This window comes from Tubulanus polymorphus, chromosome 1, assembly GCF_964204645.1.
Source record: "Tubulanus polymorphus chromosome 1, tnTubPoly1.2, whole genome shotgun sequence".
NCBI classification, from domain to species: Eukaryota; Metazoa; Nemertea; class Palaeonemertea; order Tubulaniformes; family Tubulanidae; genus Tubulanus; species Tubulanus polymorphus.
In genome coordinates, this window is record NC_134025.1 from 16,570,667 (window position 1) to 16,591,859 (window position 21,193).

The following is a 21,193-nucleotide window of genomic DNA, read 5'->3' on the forward strand; positions in this document are numbered from 1 at the left end:
TAGCACAACAAATGACTGCCCTGCGTACCGAAATGCAGACGGTGAAGGAAATTAACGCTATCAGATCGTCACAACAGAACTTTACCAAACAAACACACCACAATTACGGTTACGCAAACCGTACAAATCAATTTCCACGACCGATCACTAAGTACCGAACGCAAAAGCAATCTCGACAGCAACAACAGTATCGACCGCGACCACAGTGTCAGCAACGACAACAGTATCAACCGCAACAACAGTATGATCTGCAACCCAGCGACAACAGCCAGTTACAACAGTTCCAACAACACATTAGACCAACAAATGCCGTGGGTGTGGTAAGTACTGTATCTCTCGCCAAAGATGTTCCGCGTATGGCAAACAATGCTATAAGTGTGGCAAATTGAATCATTTCGGTAACGTGTGTGGTCAAAATCGACAAAACCCTTGCTAGGGGTGCGCGCCTATCCGAAGGCATCAAAAACCTCTGGATGGGCACTCACTACCTGTGGCAATCACAATAAAGTCACCAATGGAAGGTAATACAATCCTTGTGAAAATCAATGATAAACCAAACAATATCAAAACTCTTGTTGATTCTGGAGCATCTGTTTCGTGCATCCATTACTCGCTCCTGACCAGTTTGAACATTTCTCAGTCGTGTATTCAACCTGCCTCAATTAATATGGTCAGTGGTGTTGGAGGACAGAAAATTCCTGTTCATGGTAAAATCAAACTCGCAGTTAAAATCCAGGGAGCTGCTTTCCATCATGACTTTATTGTACTATCTGATCGTCAATATCAACTTATTCTAGGTGACGATTTCTTGCTTAAAAACCAAGCACAAATCAAATATCACAACAACTCTCGTACATTAACTTTATGTGATGACACTGTCTATGTACCACTTACATGTAGCGCAGCTGGACTCACTCGTGCAATTCGGTCAGTTGATTTACCTCCTAGATCAAAAACTGATTTACCAGTCCATCTGTCGCACATTCCTGACAAGTGCGTGGCACTACTCGAACCTCATCAGACTTTGAAAGTCAGAGATATAGCTGGTTCTAGGTGTGTCATTACTGTTGATAATGGCAAAGCTACTATGAGTATCATTCACCCTACTACACAATACATAACTCTAAAACGCAATGACGTATTGGGTCACGTAGCCGTTATCGAAGAGAGTGACGTGATTAATTTTGATGACACATCCCCGCCTCATTTGGGTGATAAAGTTGACGAGCGTAGTGAGCCCTTGAAATTCAATATATCTTCCGACTTGTCCGTGCTGGAAAAGCAAAAGTTAGAAACATTCTTGCGCGAAAATAAGGATTTATTTTCAGACAATCTCTATAATTTAGGCAAAACAGATAGAGTTTCGCATGATATTGAAACGTTCCCCGATTTAAGTCCAGTACGCATGCCGCCGTACAGACCCACACCAGATGGAAAAGTAGAATTAGAAAAACAGTTGGACGAAATGCTAAAAGCAGGCATTTGTTCTCACTCAAACTCGCACTGGCATAGTCCCGTAGTATTAGCTAAAAAGAAAAACGGCACATGGCGTTTTTGCGTTGATTATCGAAAATTAAACCAAATAACGAAACCGATGAATTTTCCATTGCCGAAAATCGACGATGCAATAGACGCGATCGCAGCTACAAATGCCAAATATTTCACAACATTGGATCTGAGTAGCGGATTTTGGCAAGTACCCTTAAGTCCTGAGTCTAGACATAAGGCTGCGTTCATCACTCACCATGGAATATTTGAGTGGAACCGCCTTCCATTCGGTCTACGTAACAGTCCTATAACGTTCCAAACCCTAATGGCTGATGTATTACGAGGGGTTAATTTCAAAATAGCGTTGTGTTACGTAGATGATATTCTAATCTTCAGTCGAGATTTTGATACTCATCTGAAAGACATCTTAGAAGTATTCAATCGATTACGTAAAGCAGGCCTCACCTTGAAAGCTAGTAAATGTTGTTTTGCCATGCCTTCCGTAACATACTTAGGCTATGTAATGTTGAGAGACGGAATTAAAACCGACCCTGCAAAAACCGATGCGGTACGGACGTTTCCTGTACCTAAGTGTCAAAAAGATGTTCGTAGTTTTGTTGGCTTATGTAATTTCTACAGACGGTTCATAAAAAACTTTTCAAACATTATGATTCCTTTGAACCGACTACTTCAAAAAGACGCGACATTCTATTGGTCTGATGATTGTCAACGGGCCTTTGAGGAAATGAAATTGGCCTTGACAAGTTCACCTACGCTAGGTTATCCTGATTTGAACAAACCTTTCATTCTTACCACTGATGCTTCAAAAGTAGCCATTAGTTATATTCTAAGTCAGAAAAATTCAGATGGCAGAGAACATCCCATTGCATATGGAGGTCGTAGTCTAAGAGATAATGAAAAACGCTGGTCAGTTTCAGACCAGGAGTGTTTAGCTGTTGTGGAAGGAATTTCTGCTTATAAAGTTTATCTGAGTAATCAAAAGTTCACGATCGTCACTGATCATCAAGCCCTCAAATGGCTAGATAAAGTCAAAAATAATAGTAATCGCCTACACCAATGGTCACTGACACTGCAATTTTATAACTTCGAGGTACAACATAGGCATGGATCCAAGAATGTGAATGCAGATGTCTTATCGAGACGAGAATATGATACTAAAGATGAAATTTGTTTTAGTGCGACAACTATTTCTTCGGACATCCCAGAAGACGGACATGAAATAACATTTCATTATCATACTGACCCCTCACCTCCTGTTATAGCTACTCTCACAGACTCACCTGACCCAGTTCAGCTTCCCCCTGGCATAACTTCTTTACCAGAGATTGCCAAGTTACAGTCAGAATGTACTGGTTTCAAAGATATCTACGTATATCTTACTGACAAAACCTTGCCAGATGACCCTAAGCAGGCCCGATTAGTTACCTTTCTGGCTGAACAATACGAGATAATCGACGGTACCTTGTTTCATTTTTATCAACCGCTTTCAAAGAAAAGTCAAGGTCGCGTGTCGCACAGACAATTAGCTGTACCTTCGAAATATAGAGACACTGTACTCAATGATTATCACACAGCACTCGCAGGTGGTGGTCATCAAGGAGTTGACAGAACTTATGGCGCCATTTGCGTAAAATATTTTTGGCCAAGGATGTATAAAGATATCTGTAACTATGTTTCATACTGTGATCCATGTCAGAGAAGCAAAATCGACCGCAAAGCAAAACCGGCTCCACTTCATCCTCTCCGTGTAACGGACACATTCCAGCGGATACATATGGATATCCTGGGTCCATTAACTCAAACGAAAGACGGTTACAAATATATTCTTCTTGTGGTAGATAGTTACACAAGATGGCCTGAGGCATTTCCACTAAAGTCTCAAGATGCTACTGAAGTTGCTAATTTAGTTAAAGAAATATTTATGCGCTATGGTTCGCCAAGGACTCTAGTAACGGATAGAGGTCAAAACTTCTGTTCCAAGCTGGTAGAAGCAATTTGTGAAATCTTCAAAGTAAAACATTACACAACTACAGCCTACCACCCTGAATCTAACGCGACTTGCGAAAGACAAAACTCGACAATCGCACAATCATTACGGGCATATTGCGATGAAGACCACAATAACTGGCCACATTTACTCCCTGGTATCATGATACACAATCAACAGGTTTCTCTCCTTATACAATGTTATTTGGAAAAGAAATGTTAAGACCCGACGATGTTGACCTGATACCTAAACAAAATATGGGATCTACGGCTAAAGAGCACGTAAAACAACTTCTGGAATCGCTAAAAGTCACAAAGTCCATTGCGGATAAAAATCTCGATGAAACACAAACTGCCATGAAAACACGCTTTGATAAAAAAGCTGTGCAACCACAATTCAAAGAGGGAGACAAAGTTCTCTTACAAAGAAAACAAAGCCGCATAGGTAAATCTCGGAAACTTGAACCGAAATGGATCGGCCCATTTAATATTTCAAGAGTTTGCAAAAATGATACTTATCAATTACAACGATGCAGTGACAATGTTGTGCTCAACACTAAGTTTCATGCAAACAGACTTAAGCCGTATTGTACAAAACCACACTCAACAACACCACTCGATGGTGGCGGTCCTGAAATTCACAAAGATAGTGAAACATCATTGACACCTGACACTGTTCACGACAATGGTCCAATCCAAAAGCCTTTACAGGACTCAGACGTAGTTAAGATTATATGTGGGAGACACTATCAAAAACAACTATGGTATCGTGTCAAATTAAGAAACCAAAGAAACTCACAGTGGTTTCGTGAACATGACCTTCCGGAAGCAATAAGAAAAAGATTCCATGCGAATTATACCTTGCATGGCCGGAAAAAAAAAAGTAAAACAACGTTCTTTGTTACTACACAGAACCAACTATCTAGACAACAATCTGACGGTACTTAAATAGTCGGTGACGACAGCTTGATTACCTGATAATTCTCAATTCATTTCTACCATCCATCTCATTTCACTACGACTTCTGTGCTATGAACTGACTGCAGCAGTTCCCGTCGCGCATATACACATTTATCATCTCAACTCTTTCTACAAATCCTCAGAACTGGAAATTTCATGGTCGTATCATTCTTGTCTGTCATAGGGTTATCTAACTTCAGTTGGCTGAACACAATATATTACTTGTCACAACTTATCCACTCAACCTACAAGAACTGAAATGTCACTTAGTCTATGTATATGCATTATATAAGTCGATGACCACGACGCGGCCATATATCTAGAAAATTATTATCTTGGCATGATACGGTACTTATTACTTTATATAGAATGTGCATTCTAATCTCATTTAATCAAGTGCTAATTTTAGTAACTTCATTACAGGTTATAGCACCATAATAAGATTTCTGTTATCTGTACATGATGTATATGTCAACTTATTTTGCGGGTGCAAATTTTTACGCAGCAGGGGGGTATATTATAGGGTATATTATATGGTATATTATCAAGTATGTTATAGGGAATTAAAGGGTTGTATTGGTCTCCAAATATATTGCATTAGTAATTCCATTTTTAATTATCATGTATTATTATTATGTACAGGATTATATATATTTGTAGCTAGTAACCACAGAAAAGACTTTTCCTATTTATCTAATCAACTAATTAACAAATGTTTGCCAATTATTACACTTAAACATGTCTTAAACCTATTCAATGATTATCTATATGTTAGTGTTCATAAAACCAGTGACTGTAACTATATTCTCTAGTAAACAATGTTGCTACAGACTGAGTGACTCTTGTAATTAAGTTGAACAGTTAAAGTTATTTCTACCACTGTAAAACAAAGACTGACCAATCGTACACGAGGGTTTGACCAGTCATCTTGGGGGAGTGGCCTAAATCATCTTCCTGTGGTTTGGCTCGGGTTAGGTCATTCTACCTCTGGACGTAAAATAAACTGGTCATATTCTATATATTTGTTTATCATCAATTTTAGGTAAGTCAGTCTTTGCATGTTTCAACTATGTATTTTGTATATTGTATTTAACTAAAACATCATAATATAGGCCTAGATAAACTTTACTGTATTTGACTCATTTAGATTCACTATATCATAATCATTCAACCTTCATTTTAATCATCTATAGTTCTATCATATTCAAAACATTATGTACACCTATCATATCTATTACACTGTAAAATGCATTCTACCTCTGGACGTAAAATAAACTGGTCATATTTTATATATTTGTTTATCATCAATTTTAGTGAATCTTGACGAACCCGACTATAATAATAGTTTCATATTTTTTCCAATTTCAGCGACAGTGCCTTGCACATTTCAGCTGACATGGTTAACAATCGATGATTTCAAGGATTGGTTGCAAGAAGATCCAGCTGACCAAAGTATTGCTAAATGCAAAGTCTTTAAGACTACGTTTAGCATTGCATCAATGGGTCGCCAGGCACTTAATTCCCATTCGATGGAAAAAAACATGTACAATATTTAAAAATTCATAGAGATGTAAACAATACTGGTCAAAATATAACTGGTTTTTACGGTTTGTCACACGCCGATTATTACCACTTCGTCTCCACGTTCAGTTCTTTTACAGAAATCTGATTTTTCGACTGCTGAGATTCGGCGATGTTTAGATATGGTTGATTGTAATTAGTCATTTTATGGCAACAACAAAAGCGAAGGATTTATGGAAAAATGTTTCCAGATTCAAACATTGCAAAATCGTATAAATGTTCAGAGACGAAAAGCATGTATGTCACTTTGCTTCGGTTTGGCCCCACACTTTGTCCCCTTACTTTCGGGTACTTCTAAAGTACGAAACTACGAAATTAAGAAATATGCAACGAAATTACGAAATATGAAACGAAATTACGAAATGCTAAAGTACGAAACGAAATACTATACGAAATGCTAAACTACGAAACAAAATGGTCATTTTTTCGCGGGTCCTGCTGAAGTATAAAATGAAATACGAAACGAAAATTTTGTAATTTTTTGCGCTATAGCAGCGGATTCTAGGAGCTGGCTTAAACATGCGCACCCGGTCTAGTGTGGCAGGGTTCCGTGCCGCGACTGAGTTTAGCGATGCCATCAGGGAGAATGATCTGCGCATGCTCATATACAACTGGAAGGTAGCGATTGATAAATTACGGGTTAGAGAACGAAGTGTGCCTTAAAATATATCCTGCAGTGTTTAGGCTAAAAATTTGATACCTCGTTTCTCCTCTGCTGAGGAGCTTAAAAGTCTGGATTTTGCAAGGGATGCAGATTCGAAAAGAAAATTCACGGCCGGAATTTTTCAAATTGCTCGTCACTACGCTGTTAACACGTTGACTGCCATCTACAAGATATCTCGTAGTAGCAGGTGTACCGCTCCTTGCCACTACGAGATATCTCGTAGTAAGCCCGGAGTGAATGAATTCATTTTTTTTCTGTTTGGCAATGTGGATAACAACATAAGTCTGGCAACTCAGATAAACAAGTAATTTTTAAAAAATCAATAACTAACTTTTTTTATCAATTCTTTATTTATTTATGAACATCTAAAAAATCAAATTATATTACGTGATTATTTTCACATCAAAGTTTATAAGGCATCAAACGCTTATCAAATACCTTTCCTAATTGGAAAGAAATGATTCACCTCACTGTGAATCGATAATAAACATAGTACAATAGAAATTATAGCATTGTTGTCATGGCATTTCTTTAGTTTTGTACATGGTATCTCCTGAAACAAGGGGTTACACATAATGCTGGTTTTCCAGGACAGACATCACAAACGTAACGTGTTTCTTTGCGGTTACCATCTCTTCTGCAAATGCGACATGGCTTTGTGGGGTATTGCTTTCTATCTGATGGAGGAACACATGCAAGATAGTGAAATGCTGCTGGAACATCTGGGTTTAGGGAAGGGGGAACGAGTCTCGTAGCTGGCAACTGGTATAAAACGTTTACCCCCACTGCCAACTACGAGACTCGATTCAACTCTGTTTTCACCATATAATAGGTGTAATACATGCATTAAATGCAATAAAAATCAATATATGTGGTTTCCGCCTACTTTTCGTTGATTGGTGAAATTGGCAATGTTGAGAAAAAAAAAATTTTTTAGTGGCAGTCAACGTGTTAAGCGGTAAAAAGATCGTCATGTAGTCCATGTGTAGGGCCTATCATTTCACTATGCTTTACCGCGTCTGAGTTCGTGGAAATGGCGCAGCGTATTCATTATTTGTTTTTGAGAACATCCTACAAGTTTCTACTAATTGTAGACGTTCTTAAAACCCTCCAGTTTAAGAAAATAAATTCTTGAATATGGTACTTTCAAAAGATCATTTACATGCACCGCCGAGATTTTTACAGTCCCGTAGCGTCGTAACGAGCTTTGACCATAGTATGGGCGTGTGTTTGAAATGTGACCATTTCGTTTCGTATTTCGGTTCGTATTTCAGCACTACTGGCAAAAAAATTTCCATTTCGTAGTTTCGTAATTTCGCTTCATATTTCGTAATTTCGTAGTTTCGTACTTTAGCAGGACCCCTTACTTTCAGACCGTATCAAAAATTCTACCGGCTATGTTCTGTTGTTTGATGAAGCGTTCAATGAGTGATCTTCATCTTAAACAATTGGACTTGCATGTGAGACTGTGGCATAATAATCAGATCAGAACACGGTATTTAAGCTCTGAGTTCATGGGGCATGCCACTGCGAGTGACCTACTGACTGCATTTGAAAAACACGTTAAAAGTCAGCTTGGTTGTGGTAACTTGAATCAATTGTCGATGGATAGGCCCAATGTTAACTAGGCAGCTTTAGCAAAGTTGAAAGATAGAGTAGAGAAAATCTGTAAATAAACTTGTCATAAACCTGTCATAAACTTATTGATATTGGTTCATGTGGATTGCATATCCTACATAACGTAGTTAAGTTTGCAGTTGGGGAGACTGGTTGGGACAATAAAAACGTTTGAAAGCTAAGCATACACTCTTCTTTGAGACAGCTGCTAGCAGCTGCTCAACTCATTGGAGAGAAATTATCTTATGTTGTCAACTACAGTGGACATCGGTGGATAGAAAATGGCAGAGCATGTGAACGTGCTATCAAAATTTTTCCTCATTTGGAAAAGTTTGTTGATGCTGTCAACGGGAATAAAATAAAAGGCCCTGCAACAGAATCTTTAAAAAAGTTAAGGATATGAATCTCGACCCATTTTCAATAGCCAAATTTGAATTCATAGTAGCTTTTCTTAAACCAATCGAAAGATTTTTAACATTGTATCAAACCGAAAAACCCATGGTACCATGTATGTGTCATTACCTTGATAATTTGATAGTGTCAATACTGTCGTGAAAGTTATGTCCCTAAAAGTTAAGGAAAACTTGATGGATGTTAAAAATGTTGGCATCGGGTTTTTGGCACAAGAGCAGTTGTCGAATCTGCCAAATAAAGTGAGTGAAATACGTGTATCAGATTTTAAGCATAAGTGACATTGCCGACATTGGGAAAGAGATATCTAATGTAGTTTAGTTTTAATTGCCGACATTGGGAGAGATTTTTTATGTAGGTTAGTTTTACTAGCCGACATCGCCAACTGGGATCGAGGGCTGTTTGTGTGCGTGGATTACCCTTATATGAAGTGGCTGGGATCAAGGGGCTGGGTGTGTGCATGGATTACCCTATATAAAGTGGCTGGGGTCGAGGGGGTTGGTGCGTGCGTGGATTACCCTTAGATAAAGTGGCTGGGATGGAGGGGCTTGTAGTGTGCGTGGATTACCCTTATATAAAGTGGCTGGGACCGAGGGGCTGGGTGTGTGCGTGGATTACCCTTTATAGAGTGGCTGGGATCGAGGGGCATGGTGCGTGCATGGATTACCCTTATATGGAGTGACTAGGATCGAGGGGCTGGATGTTTGCGTGATTTACCCTTATATAAAGTGGCTGGGATCCGTCGATTCTAATGTCAGCAATGTCGTCAAGTAAAACTAACCTACATTAGATATCTCTTTTGCAATGTCGGCGATGTCGGCAAGTAAAACTAGCCTACGTCCAATTGCTGACACTTCTCACTGTATGATATCTTAACATTGCGTCTGAGAAGCCAAATCACAACTTCCATTTCTATATAATCATACACCGAAGGAACTACAATCCCATATACTATACTTGATCCCAGAAACTTTCCAGATAGAGCTTTCGTTTTAATAAACGGGCGCTGAAGGCGCCCAGAGGAAGTCCCTTTGATAAACGCGTACCGGTATATTTGGATACAACAAAGTTTCTTTTTAACCAAATCTGACTTACTGACTTAAGTCAGAAAAAAGGCATCGCATAAGGTTTGAGACTTCATGGGAGTGTTCTGGCAGAAGAAGTATTACGTCAATTTTAAAAGGGAACAAGAGATCCACGGATCTTAATATCTCGGGCGCAGAATGTTATCTTTATAATGTATAGTCGCCATCTGATTGATGCATCTTTAAGGTTTTCCTTGAACACATCGTGGTTGTGTAAAATCTGCTGATTTCGGTGAACAACATCATCGAAATCTAATCAGCAATCATCGCGGCAATACGGGAAATCGACAAATTCAAGTTCTTGAATTACTCATTTGATGGCACAAGTCAGAACCGGAAATTGGAACCTAATTCCGCCATGTTCATTTGCAATAAAGATCTCTCGCTTCAAGTTTTTAGTTAGCGATATTTTACTTACTATACAACGGCACGCATAATCCTTTGAGTATGATATCCTGACAACGTGTTGAATTCGATAAAACCTCACTTTGAACCCTAAAGATTACTAGAAATGTAAAAAAACTACCAAAAATAACAAATTTAGCGATGACGCTCGAAGCAGCTAACGGAAGTAATGACCGGTGCCGGGTGTCATCACTTTGTTGTTGAGTTCAAGACTCTAAGGTAAATTTATTGCAGGCAACACTGATAAATATTAAATAATATTATGAAATAAAATTGATTTTAGAAGGACTAAACTCGTAGATTTATAATAAAAATATGAAAAGTACCAGGACTTGAACCAACAATCTTAATTGGGCCGTCAAGTGCTGCCACCATGTGATACCTGGCAATCAGTCTTTACATCGTCAGCCGTTGCAAAATGTTTTTTGATAACTTTAGGACACTTATAGTGATTTCTAGCCTTTGCAGTGAGGTTTTGTCATATCCAACGTAGCGGTAGGATAACATATTTCAAGGATTACGCGTGACGATATATAGTAAGTAAAACATCCCTCATTGAAAACTTGAAGCGAGAGATTTTCATCGCAAATGAACTAGACCATTGCGGATTTAGGTTCCAATTTCCGGTTCTGACTAGCGCCATCAAACGAGTAATTCAAGAACTTGAATTTGTCGATATCCTGTATACACGAGGTTTGGGCCTATTCGATTGTGCGCGCATAATCTTCCGTGAAGTAGCGTATCGATTGAATCTTCGGTTATTTGCATAATGAAATAGATATGGGGAGATGGAATCGATACTACGGCTATCAAATTAAAAATAAACATATAAGACTCTCCCATGACTGGAAAATGAGAAACTAACATATCTTGAAATATCTTTTTGAATATTTTATATATTTTGAATATTTAGAGTTGAATTATTATTTTTGAGTTATGATATTTTGATTTCAGATGGTGTGATTTATTGTTTCGAGTGTAATATTTTCCACAATTAAATAACGCTTTTTCATTAGGTTCATATTTAGGTGTTTCGATTTTATTGTCTAAGTTACATTGAATTCCAACATCTTTGAATGATTTTTTATTTGGAATGTCAGGTGTAAATCTTTTTTCTTCTACTCTGAAAAACATTACATAATATTCTCTGAAAGGGCAATAACGTTAGTGTAGAAATAATGTTTTATGTGAATTTTCATTATTAAAAAGTGATTGCATTTCATCTGTAATTATTAAATGTTGATCTAATTCTTCAAATGTTGTGAATTTTGGAATTATTGTATTGAATAAGATTTTATCTTTATCATTCGATAACTCTATTATTAGATAATGATTTTTAAATATAAATTCGGTAATATTTTTCACTTGAAAACGGAAACGTGCAGTTTTAATCAAATCTTTAATAGGAATGAAATTTTTAATTGTATAATATTTTTTAATTCATTTAAATCGATATCATTGAATTGTAGTATCTGTTCATTCATTTATAAGCTATTTTTTTGTTGTTAAAATTGATATTTTCTTTAACTCGTTAATTACTCGTTATTTTTATATTGAAAATAAGAATTTAAAGCATATAAATATTCTCTGTTTTAAATATGAATTATTTCGCTCACACTTTACTCACACTTTTTATGTTAAAAATTGATTTTTTATCATTCGAAATCTATATTTGATCTTATTTTTCTAGATTATTATGCTAACATTTTACTCTCACTTTTAAAACATGAAATTTATTTTAAAATATATGAAATTCTTTTAAATAATGTTCATTTATATGAAATTATTAGGAGTCATAGGGAATATGGGGGTTCAAGTCAAAGGTTGAAAGGTCAGAAAATAAATTCGAGTGTGCGAGAATTAATTTTTTGACCTTTGGCTTGAACCCCCATATTCCCTATTTCTAAACTAGAACCGAGCAGATTAATAGATGAGAAGATTAAAAGACCAGTTTGTCTGCGTCAATCGAATTTGCCCTTTTACATTGATTGACAGCGGGAGCACAGCCAACCGCAGGGAGCAGTTATTTTACTTCAATGTAACATTGTACATTGGCCTTCTAGCCGTTTTATGAAACAAAATGCTCCTTGAAATTTCTTTAAAAATCGCCACAAATTCGTCGATTTCTCTTAAATGAACGCGATATTCAAAATTCCATTTCCAACAGATTTTAGCCGCATGATGAAGCTACATTTTGCACATAAACATAGTAGATTACATGACTTCGTGTCAAAGTTATAACCTCATTTGTTAGCAAAAATTCGATTTTTGGACCCATTACAACATCTCGGGCTTCACCCGTGATAAAAACGGCAGCATTTGGTAAAATTGACTACCACACCTGGGGCGGGTGATTCTAGAAATAAACGAATTTGTGAAATTTGTGAATCTTGATTGAGTCGTTGAAAACTTTTACAATGAACCGCGTTGGTCAAATGATTTTAAAATCGCCTTAGCAACCAGATCGAATTTAGGAAAATGAAAGCGCAAAGTTTTTCGTTCAACCTTTGAATTATACAAGGGCGCGGGATCCTATCGTACGACAGGCACCGCGGACCCGGACTCTCTCAGAGAAGTGCGGAAACATCGTGGTCGGCTGAGAAATTGGTCACCGCCGCTCTCACCAAATAAGGAAGCTTGTACTGCTGGCCACGTGCGCCATTTATTTCGTTGCGATATCGAGGAAAAAAACAATTTAGAATCTTTGGTTCTTTAAGGAAAGCACGATCCACTGAATATGATAAAAAATAAGAAAAAAAACTTTTAAAAAAGAACATTCTTTTTAACCGAATTATTTTATTATAGGGGCCTAACATTTTTCTTCTGCCGGATTTTTGGATATTTTTCTCACAGAAATGAATATTTTTTGTGCACATTTATGATGCATATTTTGTTACGTCCTTAATTTTTTTCTCACGGAATTCGTCTACTTCGAAATGTGAATTTAAAATTTACAATGCCACGGCTGTTAACTCCTGGCTATGCTTGCAGTTTACCGCTGTCATCGTCTTGGAATGCTGTACCATTTTCGTTTCACAAAGACGTTTCCCTATCTATTCAATTTATTCATTAATTGAGTATATCAATTTATGGTCCTCTCTCTGAACTGGGGTGTTCAATGATGTACCGTACATAATTTTTAACGAAATGTTCATTCACAAAATCAAATTTACTGGTGTTCATTCTTTTTATCCAAGATATTTGGGGTAATTTTCTTGCATCACAGTTGTCGACGGTGCCTTCAGAAAAAATATATTTTAATTTAAATTATGGTTGAATTTAAATCAATGGCTGCGTAACAAGGCCTCTGTCACTTAGATTTCATCTATTACATATTACCATGTATGATTGCGACTACTAACCACCTGGCCAAGTAGGCTTAGATGCACTCGCGTCTTGTTTCATTTTTCTCAAGAACTCAACCTATTTATATTGTAAACCCAGGGAATTTGACATTACCCATTGAGAATATAATGATGTACTGGAATGACAGGGATCCATTTGACGCATATTTTCTTTCATTTCTAGGTTAACAAATTGGATCAGAAAATGGACCAAGCGTTATTTCTTTTAAACACAATCATAAAGAGTAAAGGCGGTGTGAATGAAACATCTAAAGAGGATGCTGTATAGCAGTGAAGGTGAACACCGTTAACAGTGTTCTCCGAGCAAGTCGTGATTCACTCACCCATTATTAGTATCGATCTCTGATGTCTTGATTTCCACCAAACTAACGTATTGTGTGACCGCTGTTTTTGTTCTGAATATATTAACATTCCAATTCAGGATAAAATTTAGCGCTTGAGTGTAAGACACTTTTTGGAATTCAATATGCAGCTATATAGTGCCTACAAGGATTTCACGTGATGATCTTTCATAACTTAGAAGGTTTGCTTTACATATCCAGTGAGTAATGTTCTGAGTTCTCAAGTTTATACTGGATTTATACTGAAATTATTGTTTGTCCATAATATATTATGTATTATTCACTTGATATGACATCATTTTATCTGATAGAATTGTCAAGTACTAGAGTATCGGTATGATGTTAAAATTTTGTTTAGTAATTTTAAGTGAATTTGTAGTTAGACATTGAAATTCTTAAGGCCGAAAAAAATAAGCTACCCTGTTTCTCATTACGGCAAGACAGTTGAATAAGACGAGGATGGGAGGTTTTCATTTTTAAATAAAAGAGTCCAAATGAAAATGCTTTAATGATTAATTTTCCATGACGATGGCTGACATCCCATTTTCTTATGAGGTCATGAAGGAATTGTAGCAATTCCCAACACTTGAGAAAAAAACTTAAGTCTTAATTGGGAACAAACTTTTTTTAAATTTCAAGAATAACATGTATTACATTGTTTAATTAATTTGATACAAATTTTCTTCAAATTTCAAGGTTCTTAACAAAAATATTTTCTTTGGTTGTCGACACTGGTAAAAAGACTGAAGTATCAATCCACGGGGACGTAAAAACTGCAACAACTTTAATAAACTGCACCAGACCTAATAAACACCTCACTTCTACGACATCAGCAATGAAATGAAATTTACCATTTAAGAATTTGCAACCACAGACATGGTTTGAGGCCAAACGATGTCCAATGAAGAAGCTTTGGTTCAAATTGTTGCTTGTTACTTGGACAATCAAGCTTGCGAGCGGAGATGAAACAATATTAGTGGAAATGGGAAAACTACTGACGACATTTACAGTGCGACAGGACATGTGGATTTTATCTTTAATATCGATTTTAAAGATTTATATTGATTAGCCCACTTGGGACTTAAGTCCCAGCTAGCTATTGTGTTCACTTTTCGTCCGTCCGTGAGTCCATAGACCGAATCCAGTTATCTTGGGGGAGTTTTGAAGACGCTTCAGTGGATTGTCTTGATCTTTGGTTTATGTATGTATCTACTTAAAATACATCTTCTGCCCAAAAACTGGCTCGATCAGAATCAAGATGGCCAACTGGCAGCCATTGCTGTTTGCCAATATCAACACATTTTAGGCCATTCGTAGGCTGAGCCTAATACTATACAAATGGAGTGAATTAAAATGATATGGTTCCAGAGCTGAGGCCATTTGACTGTGCAACTGAGCCTATATTCATACGAATGATTCATTAAAGCATTATTCATTCTCCAAATCCTACGAAGTTGAATTTTGAAAAAGGGACTCGCTAAAATTTATGAGCTTTTTCGCGAAAATCGCAAAGATATGTGTTTTGAAAAGCCCATCAGAAAGCAAAGCCTCCTTTTTGATTAGCATAGCAGCAGAGATCAGCAGGTGTTCGCGTGAACCCACACTATTGTCTACTGTTTTACTTCTGGGTTTTATTTCAAGATTTAAAATTGTATTTCAAGATAGATTTCTGTGAAAGGGAGGAATATTTTTATTTGCACTACAGCTAATGTCATTGACAATTATGCAAAGTCCGGGAAAAATAGCTTTTACTCAAATCGGATAGATGACCTTGGTATGCTAATTAGCCATGTGTTCAAACTGCAAATTCAATTAATTTTTTTCTCCAAAAAACATCAAATCCAATTCGATTTCGGTTCATTGAGCAAATTTCAGAAAATTTAATTCAATTCCACATTCAAATCAATAAGACCAAGGGAAAATATTTATCTGAAGTATTTGTTCCTGCCAGCTCCAGTCGCTGTCTGTGCTACTTATGAAAACACGGTTGTATTGTGTAAATTGTATATAGGTATTGACTCATTTGCCATTTTATGAAAAACAGACAGGCTGGCCATAGTGCCCCTAGGGGCTCTTGTTGAAATTTTCAAGGGGAATGCTGATAACGCTTTGATTTTTCAGATATATTTGTACCCCCCCACCATGATGCACCAGCATAAGAGGAAATGACTCGATCCGACACAAGAAGGCCGTCGAGTGACCATTGCGTGCCCAAAGAGGTCATTTTTGCCTTGGATTCCGAAACCTGTAGCTTCCGAATGGTTTGCCATTTTTCATTGAAATTCATTAAGGTTTTACTCGGAGAAGGGCTCGTATACATATCAAACAGATTCTCTGCTCAGTCAAGCGTGACGCAATTGGTAGCCATCATGGTGTCATCACTCCTAATTTGTAGATTAAAAAGGTTTATTGAGTAGGATATCAACAGATTTTGACTTAAAGTCTTGATATTTGATAAAAAGTATCACTTGCTCAGGTGGAATTGGGGTTACCCAGATTTTTGTTCTCAACACCAGGAGGAGTTTACAAAGTTTACGGAGTTTATGCTTACAGTTTACCTAACCATTTACCACAATGAATTGCAAAGTTGTAGCTTATGACATGTATGATTTCGTTTGAGTTTCAAGGGGATTGGTTTTGAATATGGTCACCAGGAGGCATTGAATAGCCAAATAACTAACTATTTTCATTCTGTATCTTGTAACCACAATGAATTGAAGCTTGTCAATTGCAAAATTTTAGCTAGTGACATGTTCTATGAATGTAGTCAGTTCTAAGGCCATTGCGTTCTCGTTCTTAATATGTTCACCAGAGGCCCGGGCGTTGCAAATTGATATTTTCTGGTTGTTGCACATTTCAAACCACTTCCCAAGTGGGTGTGGTGGCACCATTGTTATTTGTAACTTTACAATCCTGATGCGGGCGTGTTTCGCTTTTATTTACCATTTTTGACATAAAAATTTAGACGCGGACAATGATGAGAAACCAGGAATCTTTTAAGTCTGGCCTTTTTAGTCTCTAAAAAAGAATTGCTGTGTATCGAGTCTTTTTGTACCTTGAACGATAAGTGACATTTAACCACTTACTTACAAAGATGAAATGACGAGAAGAGAATTCCGACGTCAGGACAAACATGGGTAGTAAATTGGGGTATCCCAATGGGGTCGTAGATTGGGGTGGCTAAAAACTCCATCTTTCATGCATTTTACCACATCTTTGTTCACATTATGTGAACGAATATTAAATCGATTGTTGGGATAACTAAGTTTGGATAACATTGCACGAGAAACGTTTTAAGTGATAACAAACTAGTTACCAGTCAAATTCTTGATTACTTAATGCAAGTCGTTGGCCCATCAATGCTTTATCCTGCGTAAAATATTGAATTTTTCACGGTTTGCAATTTTCTCAGGGGATTTGAACGTGCAGGACTGGACTCAATATGTGTAGCACGAGGAACCAATCAAAAATGTAATTCTCCATGTACGTTGAAATGATGAAATGGTGGGATTCGAACCTACTATATTTATAGCTCCGTCACTGAATACGGAACAACCTCAATACAGTTTTAGAATGGCACTGCGCGTCATTCAAACTTTCAAGGTGCATTTGAATCAGTTTTAGAAAAGAATACAAAAAGATTACCTCATCTGTGGATGAATAACTATTCTTGAACCTATTCTTAGAAACATGTACAATATGAGATTTAAGGAAACCCCAATTAAGTACCCCAATCTAGTACCCCACGTTTTGTCCTGACCCAGAATTACGTGAAAATTTGCCGTCATGTAGTTGTTTAAAGGGCATATACCATCAAAATAGACCACATCAAACTTTATAAGCAAGCTCATAAAAAATAAAAAATAAATTCTCGCACACTCGAATTTATTTTTTATTTTTTACTCACTCGCCCCTTCAACCTTTGATATGAAACAGCTTATTCCCTATTACTCTTAAAATATTCACATACATGAATAAAATATAAATGAATAACTTCTAAAATCAATTTTGATAAAAATTTTAGTATTGAAATGGAAGCAAATAAGTACTACTGTCCAACATGTAATATCAATATAGATAAATCCCAAAAATCAAGACACAATAAAACTAAAACACATTTAGAGAATAAATTAAAGTTAGAATATAAAGATGATATATTAGAAACTAAATTAGATGAATTAAAGAATGAAAAAGAAACATACAAATGTGATACATGTTATCAATCATTCAGTGATAAAAGATATTATAAAGAACATTTAAAATCTAAAAGTCATATTGGAAATATGAATAATGATATTTTAGGTGAGGATTATTTTGATAATGACAATGATAAGAAACCGAAGACAATTAAAAGAATAAGAAATAAATTAAACAATAAAAGACCATACATGGAAGATGTAAGAAATTATATTAATTCATTAGATAATAAAAAAGATATAGAGATAACCGAAGCATTTAAAAGTGATATTGGTCCAGCAGCTATTGAGTTTAAATTTCATAAAGGAAAAACAGAAGAAAATAAAAAACATTTAGAAAATATGAAAAATATTATAAAAATAATAACTGATGTTGAATGCCCTAAAATTAGTATATCTTCTAAAGTAAATTTTATAAAATCTGAAGATAAACCAATATATAATATAAATTCTCATTCACAACATATTATATCTAAACAACATATAGATGATAAATTAGATAAATGTTATAATGAAGTAAAAACTTATAGAAGAGAAATATTTTGAAGGATCAGGTTTAATATTTGATGAAATAATATTTATGACTTTACATGTTTATAACACAAAATATAATAAGTTAACTAAATCAAAACCAATTGATGAAAATAATTTATCATATTATAAAGAACCAGATATTGAAGCATCGAGTTATATTAAACTACCATTTAAAACTAATGCTGTAATAAATGTACAAAATTTTGATGATAAATGTTTTCTATGGACAATTATAAGTTGCTTACATCCAACAGAAGATATTACACATAGTTTTAGATTAACACATTATAAACAATTTGAAAATAATTATAAGATAGATAAGTATCCTGTAAGAATTAAAAATATCCCAAAAATAGAAAGAGATAATAATTTAAGAATAAATGTATTTGATTTAATCAAATTACCAAATACAAAAGGTAACAATATAAAACATTATACATTAGAACCTTTATACCTATCAAAAGATTATGATTCAAATGGTGTTATAGATATATTATATTATGAGAATCATTATATGTGGATTAAGAGAATTGATTTATTTTTTAAATCAGAAAATGATTTTGATAATAAGATATATCTATGTAGAAAATGTTTACATAAATTCAGAACTGAAAGTGCATTATTAAATCATAAACAATTATGTGAAAATCATGATTATTGTAAATTAGTTTTACCAAATGAAAAAGATAAAATATTAGAATTCAAAAAATATGATAACTAAAATAAAGTACCATTTGTTATATATGGAGATTTTGAATCATTAAATAAAGAATTTACTGATCAAGATAGAAAAGAAATATATTATAAAAGAAAGAAATTAAATTCTAATGAAAATGATACAATTAAAAAGATTCATCAATCAGCTGCAGCTTTCGGGTTATATATAAAATCTGATTATCCAGAACTAATTGAAAGTGAATATTATGATTATAGAAATGAAAATGTTATCAATCATTTTTGTGACTTATTAATTGAATATGAAATAAGATTTAGTAAATTATTGAATACAAATATAGAAATTATAATGACAGAAGATGATAAAGAGGAATTTGTGTTTGCAGGTAAATGTTATTATTGTGAAAAGATATTTAATTATAAAGATAAAAAAGTAAGAGACCATGATCATTTGAATGGAAAGTTTAGAAGCGCTGCACATGAGAATTGTAACTTACAAGCTAAGAAAATTAACTTTGTACCAGTTATATTTCATAATCTATCAGGATATGATGCACATTTATTTATCAAACAGTTATGTCATAAAATAGAAGAAATTAATAATGAAATAGAAAGATTAAATTCAAATAGATCAAAAGATAAAATACCAACTTATAAATTTAAAATGTTAGCTAAAACATCTGAGAATATCATTCCAATTTGGTTGCCTAAGATTTATAGATTCATATAGATTTTTAAATAGTTCATTAGATAACTTATCAAAATCATTAGTTGATGATGAATTAAAAATATTAAAACAACACTATCCAAATAATGATGATTTCCAATTAATGAGATATAAAGGCGCAATTCCATATTCATTTTATAAAAATCATAATGATTTTAACATAACTGAATTATTAAAAGAACAATTCTATGATGAATTAAAAAATGAATATGTTAAAGATGAAGTATATAATAGAACATTGAATATTTGGAATCATTTTGGAATGAAAAATCATGGACAATTAGTAGATTTATATCTAAAATCAGATGTATTATTATTAACTGATATATTCGAAAGGTTTAGAGATGTAAACCTAAAATATTTTAACATTGATCCATGTCATTGTTATTCATCACCAGGTTTAACATGGGATTGTGGATTAAAATTTACAGATATAAAAATGGATTTGTTAACAAATATAGGTCAATTATTATTATTTGAAAAATCTATAAGAGGAGGAGTTTCAGGTGTATTAGGTGATAGATATTTCAATGTAAATGATAACCCTGGATATAAGTTATTATATATAGATGCAAATAATTTGCATGGTTGGGCAATGATGGAACCACAACCTTATGGAGTATTTGAAATAAGTGAAGTTTTACAACATGAAAATAATGATAAATTTGATTGGAAGAGAAGAATCCTAGATATTGCAGATGATTCAGATACTGGGTACTTTTTTGTTGTAGATTTAGAATATCCTGAATATATTAAATTTAAATCTAGAAATCTAGCATACTGTCCCGAACATAAAACTGTAACTCATGAAGAACTATCAAATTATCAAAAAAGAATTAAAACCCGAAAATCATATTCATACAGAAAAGTTAATGGTAACTCAAGAAGATAAATATAATTATGTAGTACATTATAGAATGTTAAAGTTTTATCTAAAACAAGGAATGATCCTAAAAAAAGTACATAGATATATTTCATTTAGTCAATCTAAGTGGTTAGAAAAATATATAGATTTTAACACCAAATGTTCTAAATCGACGAAACGAATCCTCGAAAATCTATTGAACACGAAAGCACAGCTACATTTCAAACTCAGCGTGTTTATTTTAGCAACTAACGATGCTGCACTATGCCATA

General features: G+C 34.8%; 1 protein-coding gene across 3 annotated transcripts in view; it reads left to right on the forward strand.

The window, feature by feature from the left end:
* LOC141915499 (potassium voltage-gated channel subfamily KQT member 1-like) overlaps window positions 1-14,433 on the forward strand; it is a 164,229-nt gene extending 149,796 nt beyond the window's left edge. For all 3 annotated transcript variants that reach the window (XM_074807065.1, XM_074807063.1, XM_074807064.1), the window contains one exon: window positions 13,747-14,433. In XM_074807065.1, the coding sequence (XP_074663166.1) occupies window positions 13,747-13,851 (105 nt within the window). In that variant the 3' untranslated portion in view covers window positions 13,852-14,433. The remainder of the gene's footprint in view (window positions 1-13,746) is intronic.
* The last annotated feature ends 6,760 nt before the right edge of the window (window positions 14,434-21,193 follow it).